The sequence below is a fragment of the Pagrus major genome, chromosome 2, assembly GCF_040436345.1.
Source record: "Pagrus major chromosome 2, Pma_NU_1.0".
NCBI classification, from domain to species: domain Eukaryota; kingdom Metazoa; phylum Chordata; class Actinopteri; order Spariformes; family Sparidae; genus Pagrus; species Pagrus major.
The window spans coordinates 1,253,220-1,264,120 of NC_133216.1; the positions used below are offsets into that span (position 1 = coordinate 1,253,220).

General features: G+C 43.6%; 1 protein-coding gene across 1 annotated transcript in view; it reads right to left on the reverse strand.

Annotated features, from left to right (window-relative positions):
- Positions 1 to 600: 600 nt before the first annotated feature.
- The window catches only part of ltbp4 (latent transforming growth factor beta binding protein 4), a 43,173-nt gene continuing 32,872 nt past the window's right edge, over positions 601 to 10,901 (reverse strand). Inside the window, 10 exon segments of the mRNA XM_073482069.1 lie at positions 601 to 4,234; positions 4,371 to 4,523; positions 4,913 to 5,229; positions 5,438 to 5,621; positions 5,694 to 5,831; positions 7,650 to 7,802; positions 8,019 to 8,159; positions 8,975 to 9,103; positions 9,224 to 9,295; positions 10,754 to 10,901. The exon segment at positions 10,754 to 10,901 is cut by the window's right edge and continues 146 nt beyond it. Coding sequence (XP_073338170.1) covers positions 4,092 to 4,234; positions 4,371 to 4,523; positions 4,913 to 5,229; positions 5,438 to 5,621; positions 5,694 to 5,831; positions 7,650 to 7,802; positions 8,019 to 8,159; positions 8,975 to 9,103; positions 9,224 to 9,295; positions 10,754 to 10,901 — 1,578 coding nt within the window. The 3' untranslated portion in view covers positions 601 to 4,091.

Below are 10,901 nucleotides of genomic sequence, written 5' to 3' on the forward strand. Positions count from 1 at the left end.
GTTAAATATCAGATCTGATAATCGATCAATTCACATGAGCGACTTTTACTTTTACTCAAGAGTAACTTTTAGTTACTTTTTATACGACTGGTTATAAAAGAGGAGAAGTTGGGGGTCTGAGCTTATTGATTGATAGTTACTTTACAGATTACATGATGCAGCAGTACAGTACATCTAATATCAAATACTTTCAGACTTTTACTCGAGTACTTTTCCTGCAGGTGATGAAGTAATATTCTAACATGATTTCTTCAGTTGTGACTTTTGGTACTTTAACAACACCGGCTGTCGTCCGTTATGATCCTCTACACAGGACGAAACCAGAAATTCTCACGACTGACGCTGGTTTTGTTCTGAACGTCTGTCGAGTCCAGTCGACTTTTATCAGGCTGATGAACTAAACTCCTACGATCACTCTGATCTGCTGCTCTCGCTTTGTAACAACTGGAGCTGGAGTTCAACTCAGCGTCTCCTCAGCCTCTCACAGCCTCTCACAGCCTCTCACAGCCTCTCACAGCCTCTCACAGCCTCTCACAGCCTCTCACGGCCTCTCACAGCCTCTCACAGCCTCCTGACACACAAACACAGCAGAGAGAACAGTTTCAGTAAAAGTGTGCAAATATATTTTCATTTCTTGTCATACAAACAACAAAGATACAAAAGTGAGTCATTAACCATAAAGACAAACAATTTAAAAAGACTGAGATTAAAACAATGTACAAACTCTCCTGTGAACAGATACAGTGCACGTTATACATCAGAGCTCAGGAGCTGAGGAGGACAGTTCATCACGTGTCAGCGTTAATACATCACTTATAATAAACAAGCTCTCTGACATCATCTGCTAACAGTCACGGTTAATGAACTATTAGACCTGAAGACGCTTCAGGAACGTTCAGGAGAGGAACAACAAATATAAAAGTGAAGACACGTCGGCACATGTAGTGTTTATAAAAAGTCACCGATCTAACGTGTCACTCGACAAAACTCATCTTCAGACTCAAACCAACAACCTGTCAGTGCGTCTCAGCTCCTACTGACCTAACAACACAGGTACAGTTTAACAGGAGGACGTGCTGCAGGTGTGCTGGGACTACTTTCAGCAGCTTTTGTCAGATGACAGCTAACGTTAGCATTGACCCACTTCCTAGCTAACATTACTGTTTGACAGTGTTACATATTTTAAAAATGTCAACACACATCTCAGACAGCCTGCAAGTGAAACACACTGGATATAATCAAACTGTCATGTTAGCTCGGATGTTGAATGCTAACAATAGCTAACAGGTATTAAACATTATCTCACGTTGAAACACGACCCGATGTTCCTCCGTATTTGACGATGTTTATACAAGTTGCCACCTGGAAAGCAGCAACATAACGATATCCCATAATTTGAGTTTCTCGCCCTCGGTATGACATCGGAGCAAAATGGCCGCCACACGGAAGAACAACTGATGCGTTTTTTAACGGAGCTCGATGACGCAGAGGACGACGACACATCAGGCTGTGATTCACATCACACTTGTTGGTTTGAGTCTCAAGGTGCATTTCAGTAAAAAACATCCAAAACAGATTTAAATTCTGTTAGATGCAGAAATTAAAGAAAATAAATTGATTTGGTTTTTTAATTTTGGTCAATTTTAAATACATTCATGGATTGTGGCGCCATCTTTTGTTCTGAGTTCACTAACATTACTGATTCACACCTGTTCTTTAAGTGAAAAGCTGCTGAGGTTCATGGGTATTGTAGTATTTAGAGCTTCCCACAGGACGACACAAACAACCTGATTAATAACTCAAACTGGTCACATCACAGATTTAACTGCTCGTTATAACATCGAGGAGAGTTTTCTACGTTCAATAAAATTCAGGATTTTCGTTAAAGAGAAAATAATCCAACACGCGGCTCGTCACACTTCACATTACATACGATGGGTTCTGATACTTTAAAGACTAATTATCTTTAATTTGACTGTTTGAAAAGCAAAAAAATATTAAATCAAACTAAAAATGAAACTGATCAACAAATCAACTGGAAACTTTTAGATTCATCGTCTCGGTATTTCAGAAATTCAGACTACTGTCAGAAAAATGATCTTCAGGCTAATTCCCAGATGGGTTATTAGCCAGCGAGCTAACAGCTAACAGCTCACAAGCTAACAAACACTTCCAGAATACATAACTGGACAATTAAAATGAATCAGTTTTCAAGCAGATGCTCGGGCTAATACAGACATATGTGTCAGCCAGTTAGCTCACCGCTAGCCCACTAACCTTAGCTAATGGTTAGCTAGCGGATGGTTCGTTGCTAATGCAGTGTGTTGGAAAACAAACTGTAGTTTCTACACTAGTTACAACTAAAAGCTAGTTAATTCTCGGTGGCTAACTTTAAAAACATTAACGTTAGCATAACCTTCCTGTTAGGACAGCTAGCAGAGTAGCATCGCTGTGTTGAGAGCTATAAAAAGAGGTTATAGTTAAAACAGCCAACATTACTCAGATTTTAACTTTATATAATTCATTCATAATAAAGTCCAACAATATTTTCTTTCTCTTTAACGTTAAATCTTTACTTGTTGTTGTGTAAATAGTGAACCTGGTGGTTGTTGTATATATTTATGCTGTAATATGATTATAACTGTACAGAAGATCAGAGGGTTCTGTCAGAACTGATCTGAGCTCAGTGTTTCTCTGCAGGTCAACTTAGTTTTCTTCTTCTGCAGAACAACTTCACACGTCTCAGAACATTTCCTCTCCTCTGACCCACCAGACTTCTCCACACATCAAACATCCAGACAGAGTCGCGGCTTGGTCCACAGTGGACGGGCCGGGCCTGGTTTGTACTGGAGTCTCCTTCTGGTCTCAACCACTGGGCTAAACAGGACTCGACTGGTTCAGACTGGTTCAGACTGGTTCAGACTGGGAAGACATCGTGTGGTTTTAACAATCTTTGTGTGATGATTTTTAACTCTTTAACTGGGTTATTATCTGGAAAGAGGCAAAGAGTTGATCCAATAAGACCGGGACCAGAACTAACTGATGGTTCTAGAGACTGGACAGAAAATAAAACCTACAGACGCAAACAAGTGGAGGAAGTCTGAAACTAAGTACTTCTACTCAAGTACTGTACTAAAGTACAACTTTGAGGTACTTGTACTTTACTTGAGTATTTCCATTTTCTGATACTTTATACTTCCACCACATGTATCTGATTACTTTAGTCACTAGTTACTTTACAGATTACATCCTGCATCGACCCACAGTACACATAAATATATGTATCATTTACTTTTACTTGTACCTTTGATACTTAAGTACATCTAACATTTTACTCGAGTACTATTTGTATGAGTGACTTTCACATTTAATATAATCTAATATCTTTACTTTTACTCGTCAGACTTCAGACTCTGGTTCTTTAAACGGCGCTGGTATCGTCTGTGCGTTGCTTCCCGGTTACAGAACGACCCGATGAGAGAAAGCTAATGCTAGCTAGCTAGAATCAGTGCTAACATGACCAGAAAAGGCTAACGAGCTAGTTAACGTAGCTTCAACTGTCACAGTGAAACGTTACAGCTCAGAATTTTAAAATAACTTCTGACGTGTGAAAAAATGATGTTCTGTCCAAACGAAGTGTTTTGACCTTCTTTAAAATAAAAGATAAATATTTAATAACATTATAAAATAACATGAAATTGAATGTTGAGCTGTTAAATTATCTTTATATTCATTTTCTGACACCATCGGTTGATCCGGGTCTCAGTTTGTCCTGTTTGTTAGAAGGAAAGTTACTTTTTCCTTTCTCCAGATAAAAACCCAGTGATTCTGTCCGGTTCTGGTGGACGGTCCAAACTACAACAACACGCACCAGAACTAACTCAGAGAATATGGACTTAAAAAAACAGTGGCAAGTCAGTCAGAGTGTTTCAGTCCAGTACATCTCAGTCCGGTCCAGTTCTGGTGTCTCTATAGTAAAACCCAAACCAGTTGAGCCTCATCTAGTCCGGCCCAGTCTGCCGTAGTGTAGTCTCGGTTGTCTAGACAGGCTTAGAACCGGTCTAATGAAGCCCAGTGCGGTCCAGTCTGGTCTACGCAGCCACACAGTGGTTGGGTCTGCGGGACATGACGTAACCTCTCCTGCAGACGCAGCGGAACGACCCGTCCGTGTTCACGCAGCGAGCGTTCACACACGGGAACTCCTGAGCGGCGCCGTCCTCACACTCGTTTACATCTGCACACAGAAACATGACGTCAGGAGAGAGGCGGAGCTTTTAACTCACGAAGGTCAGAACGATCACGGAGCAGAACCGTCATTTTATTTGGACTCGTCGACATCATCACCGATCAGAACCACCGTCTCTGCGTACCTATACACGTCATGGAGGTCATGTCCAGTTCGTATCCTTGGTAACAGTCACAGGTGTAACCCTCGGCGACGCGAATACACCTGCCGTTCTCACAGCCGTGCAGTATCCCACAATCCTCTGCTGCACTCAGGCCAGCGTAGGACTCATAACGTCCTAAGAGACGAGAGGAGACACGCCAGAGGACGAGATCAATAACACATGAGATACTGATGATCAGGTTCAATCAGCTGGTGCTGGTGTGGTCACTCTGACGGACACGAGATAACTAGTGACCACCTGTGATGTGATGTCACTTCCTGCTCTGTATGAAATAAACATCAGTGAGACAAACAGACTCCATGTTTCTACTCAAACACAGAAAGATGTTCATGTAGAACATTTGCTGAATTTACAAGAAGCAACAAATAAGTCAGAATCAGTCAGAGACAGAGTTTCACACAGTTTATAAAGTGTCTCCAACTCAACAACTCACTAAACTGACACATTTGTTAAGGGAGTCTGGTGATGTTGTGTCAGACACAGACATAAATATTACCACTCACTCTCATACACCCTCCTCGGTGCTCCTCCTCCTCCTCCTCCTCCTCCTCCTCCTCCGCTCCTATCAGTGAACGGAGGGAAAGGTGGTCCCGGCCTCCACGCCACCTCCTCCTCTTCCTCCTCCTCCTGCTCCTGCTCCTGGTAGGGAGCACCGGGCAGCGGGGCCAAGCTGAGAGGAGCACGGTCAGGCAGAGATGGAGGAAGAGGCCGCGCCCCGAACGCACTCTCGGACCGCGGGTCCACAGGGAGGCGGAAGGGAGGAGTCCGCGGTGGAGACCCGTCAGCGCCGCCGAAGTCTCCTTCAGTGTAGTAACCAGTGCTGGCAGACAGGCAGGCAGACAGGCAGGCAGAGAGACAGACAGACAGGCAGACAGGCAGACAGACAGACAGACAGACAGACAGACAGACAGACAGGCAGACAGGCAGGCAGACAGGCAGGCAGTCAGACAGTCTTGTGTAAAATGTCTCTGCTCGTAAAGAGGACGTGTACTGAATGAAGGTGTGATGTGCTGTGAAGGTGTCCTCACCTGTACTCTGGCCTGCGATAGGCTCCCTCCGGCAGGCTGAAGGAGGCGGGTGTCCTCCCTCTGAAGCCGGACCTGCTGCCCCCTGCTGGAGAGTAGTCGTCATAGTCCGGACCAGAGAAGTCTCTGCCCGGAACCGCAGCAGGAGGGAAGGAGTCCGGACCGTAGGGAGGGAAGTATGGAGGAGCTGAGGAGGAGAGAGGAGACGAACATCAGAACCATGAAGGAGTCAAAGATCATAAATGTTAAGATGACTCACCCACTCCTCCTCCTCCTCCTCCTCCTCCTCCTCCTCGTCCAGTTCCTGGTCTCAGTCCTGTCTCTGGTCCAGTTGAGTCCGGAAAACTCTCCGGATAAAGAGGAGGCAGAAACGAGCTGCACAGACTGGCGTAGTCCTCTGAGGACACACACACACAACATGATGGATGAGCTTTAAACTGCAGCTGAACTTTGTCGTCGAGGTCGCTCGTAAACATCTTCTTAAAAACATCATCGTGATCGTGAACATCTGTCCGGACGTTATCTCAGAAATATGTTCTATTAATCAGTTATTATCTCGTCTGTCAGAAACAAAGTGCTGGATGTCCTGAAACGTCTCCAGCTCAGTGAAAACAAGTCCGAAGTCATTTCTCTTCTACAAAAACATCTACAGACGTCAAACCTGCAGCCAGAAACCAGAAACCAGAGTGTGGAGCTTGCAGAGACGTCTGAGCAGAGAAACACGTTCAGTCGTCTTCAGTCGTCTGAGGAGCCTCTTTAAGGTCTGGTCCTTTACTTTAACTCAACAACAAACACAAGAAGAACCAGATCATCTCCTGTTTCAGCCTCTTCACGGGTTGGTTTCAGTCGTGGTTCCTGCTAATGTGTTGCTTGTTATGACCCAGAACTTCAGATCCTCGGGCCGGACTCTGTTAAGACCTGGTTCAGGACTAAGGGAGACCTGGTTCAACAGAAGATCTGAGGCTGCAGACACTTTATTTATTCATTAACTGCCTCCTGACATTGTTTAAAATCCTGGTTCAACCCGGTAAAGTTCTGTGTAACTTGGTTTTATTATAAATAAAGTTTATGAGTTATAATATTATTGGCCACGATCAGAGGAACCTGCTGAGTTCTGATGGTTTCTCAGGTTTTATTTGCTTTTGTCCTTAAAGTTCGACCAAACTGCGTCACAAGCAGCCGAGAGGAGCTTCAGCCTCCGGAGTGACAGCTGTTTGTCCATGTGTGGGTGTTTCAACATTTAGTTTTAATCAGAGAAATGAGCTCGTCTTCTGTCAGGCTGAGGCTCGATCATATATGAGGAGTGAGTGTTTTCATGACTGAATAAACAAACTGACCTTAAAGGACAACGCAATTTATACTGTTTTACTTTGTTTATATGTGGCGGACCCTGCCACCTTTCTAGCTTCAAACAGTGTCCTGGGACCTTATTTTCCTCTGAGAACAGCTGGTTTATTCACTGATGGAGACAGTTTGTTTAATTACCTCATCAATATTGTAAATATTAATATTCTGAGTCTGAATTTCTTCTTAAAACTACAGACTGCTCCTTTAAGTAGCTTTGAGCACCCGAGCTCAGTTCACCATCATCAAGCTTGAAATATTTTCCTCCTGGTTGCTGTTCTGAGCAACATTTGTAGGGTTTTTCTTTCCATTATCTCATTAATATTGAATATGTTTGAATCTATTTTCTAAAACTACGCAGTGCCCCTTTAAATCCGCTTGGATAAAACAAGCTGTAAACACAAAATCATCTCACACATTAATTATCTTATAAAAATGGACGTTCAGCTGTCGCTTGCTTCGTCTGAGTTTAATCACATCTTTCTGTGTTTCGGTTTGTGGGTCGGACCTCCTGTTGGGCCGATACTAGATATTATCAAATACTTTACGCCATCATATGTGACATTTTTCACAATATCAAATACTGAACTGCATCTTCTGGTTTTGATTTTGAAAAGGAAATACTGGCAGCGGTAGCAACGTGTGTCGATATTAGAGATGTTACTACACGACACGCACCAAGAGATCGGACCGATGCTACATGTCGTCTTCGCTGTAAGCAGGTGTTTAATAATCGGGGCCACAGATTTACAGTCTCACCTCCATCACCCAGCGCTTTTCGCTCAGAGCAACAATAATAAATATCCTGACATCGCCCAAACCCGACCACCTGTGGATGTTTTGGGTGAAGCGCTTCCTGTGAGGTGTTTACCAGAGTCGGTGAGCGGACAGAGGGCGCACTCCATCCCCCAGCCCTCCCCGTACAGACAGCAGCAGTCCATGAAGGTGACCTGAGCTCCCAGCAGAGGACTCTGACAGACCAGGTCATCTGTGATGTGCTGCCAGCACACAGACAGGTTCTCATCTGGACCACAAGGAGACAGACAGATGTGGACATCATACAGAAATCACATTATCCTTCTCATCAGTGCGGCAACGTCCGTTTCTTTGCAGATGATACACTTTTATTTTCCACCAAAACCTGAGGATGAGGAGGAAAGACTGGGAGGAAGGACGGGCAGTAAATGAGTAAAGAGGAAGAAGAGGGTGAGTGAAGTGAGGAGGGAGGCAGGTGTCTTACCCACAGTGAGGTGGGAGGAGTTGACACAGTTTCGTTGTGTGTCGTCGAGCACCAGAGGAGGCTGACAGCTGCAGTAATACGAACCCACCGTGTTCACACAGATTCCTCCGACACAGCTCTCCTCCTCACACTCATCATGATCTGAGACAGACAGACAGGCAGACAGACAGACAGGCAGGCAGGCAGGCAGGCAGACAGACAGACAGACAGGCAGACAGACGGAGGGTTACTGTACATCTTCAGAGTCGTTGTTTCAGTCTCAAACTTTCTGCTTTATTTAGAAAATCATCATCAGGAGCATGTGATTGGATCATTTGGACGATGATGTCATAAGCTCATCATCATGAAAACGACTTCAGTTCTGTAGAAGCTGCAAGACGAACAGTTTATATCTGCTGAGTGAAAAAAGGAAGTGATAAAGTTTACTTTAATAAAGTATGTCTGTGTTTTTAATATTTTTTCATGAGTTGTCTCCATCTTAGTTTCAGAGGTCAGTTCCAACTGAACACGATGTTTCATGACACAGTCAGATGTTTACATTTATTAAAAATATCTATTTTTCATTAAAAATATTAATACATAAATATAAGACACATTAAATTCAAATATAGAGAGGTGTGTCTCATTAAACCAGTATAGAAAGACGTTTTGATCACATGACCTGGAAGTTATTGAAAAAAAAAACAGATTTTTGATGATGAATTCTTGATTTATGGCTAAAAAAGTGTTTTGTGATGTCACAGTGACCTCTGACCTCTGACCCACAAATTCTAACCATTAAATCCTTGAGTCAGAGCGAACACATGAACCGAATGTGAAGAAACTCCCTCACGAACAGACTAACGGACGAACGGACACTGGCTGAGTCCTGTGTTATCAGACTGCAGCTGTGTGTGTGTGTGTGTGTGTGTGTGTGTGTGTGTGTGTGTGTGTGTGTGTGTGTGTGTTGTACGCACCGACACACTCCAGCAGCGTGCTGTTGTAAACGTATCCACTGGAGCAGTAGCAGTTGTATCCGGGGATGTTGTTGACACACACTCCGTTCTTACAAACCTCTGGATGGAAACGTTTACACTCGTCCACATCTGGCAGGAACAGAAGGAGGTTTGAGCAGCTTCTCTCGGTGTTTACAACAGCTCAGCCTCAGATAAACAGTGTGTATGTTGTCGGTGATGAATGCACCGATTCAAACTGTGCTGCTGTACCTCTGTAGCTGAAGGCTCCTGGTCCAGTCGTGACGTATCCTCTCCCACTGGGACACAGAGACAGAAACTCGGCTGCACACAAACAGAGGACGAACAGAGTGAAACATCCGAGTGTTTGTTACCTTCAACCACAGCAGAGTGTGTGTTGTATCTGCAGCGTTCAGGTTTTTAATGTCTTTAACGCTCAGTTATCAAATCTTCTGACCTGCAGCGGTTTAATACGAGCTGCTGCACAGATTCACGCCTCGTCTCCACAGTTTCGTGTCAATAAACTTAAAACAAAGATGAGTTGTTATGTTTTGTGATCAGCGCTGAAAGCTGATCTTTTTACCTGAAGAAAACCAAACTGTGACTGAAAACTGGAACAGGAAATATTCTTTGAAATACCTGAAAAATTAAAGATCCATGAAACAAAACTCTACGTACACGTGACACAAACTGCAGTGAAGTCACGGGCGAGATTTATGTGCAGCAGAACTTTTTATCTTTATACCAAATCAACTGACTTCCTGAAGGCTGTCCAGCAGAAAACTGAAAGCAGATTATCACTTTCCAGCCACAAAGATGTCAGTGAGATCCAAAACATGAAAGAAGATCATTTTCTCTGTTTTTCAGATCCACACGGAGCATTAGAGACAAAAACCGGACCAGTATTGACAGGTGTGCTGCCGGTTCTGATAAACGACATCTGACGCTCTGACGTGACACAGCTAGCATGCTAAACAATTAGGGCTTTCGTGATATCAGATTTTCACTTTATGATTATCAAGGCCAAAAAAAATTAACAACGCCATCGTGATATCTATAGATTTAGGAAGAAAAAGAGCGAGCAATCAAATCTATCTTTGTTTACAGTGTTTTTTATCTTTGTTTGCAAAATACACAGAGAGTCTGTAATTATGACTGTAAAGAACAAACTACTGTATTCCTGGTGAGAAGGAAACCAGATGATCTCACAAACACAAGATGCAAAAGGCCGAACATCCTCACTAGATTATCATCATGTGTGTTTTATTAACACAATATCGATATTTCATGTTTGAACATCATGATATTGCAACACCCTAACTACCAGTGTTAGCTAAACGGCTCGTTGATATTGTCACTGAGAACACATAAACAGATGCAGATACAGTTTCTTGTTGATGTTCAAACAGAGCTGTATAACATCCATCAGTTAGCTCATTTGTTTATGCTAACGTCCTGTGACACAGCTGAAACGTCTGAAGTCTGCTGATTAAAGGAAAATATGTCAGTTTCCTGACAGATCGGACGACTCGCGTAGTTTCTCCAGTGAGATTATTTATACATTTAAACTTCTGTTGACTTTGAACTGTGTTTCATCTGAACGTTCAAACACACTTTGTGTTTCGTGTCTCAGTAAACTGATTCATTCTGTGTGCAACATGAATATCTTCAGATCATCAGGAGGGTTTTGTGTCATTTTTGTGTAATTAAAGACATTTTGCCGCAGGTTGGACGGATGTACAGAACAACATGTGACTGAGCTCTGTGTTGCTGCCGCCTCACCTGTGTCAGTGGGGGGGCAGGCGTGGTACTGGCAGCCCAGCCCCCAGCCCTCCCCCACCGTGCAGCAGCACTCCTGCTGGCTGGTGTTGGTGGCCAGCAGGCTGCAGGCTCCTCGCTCGGCCAGGTTGTAGTAACACTCCCTCAGCTC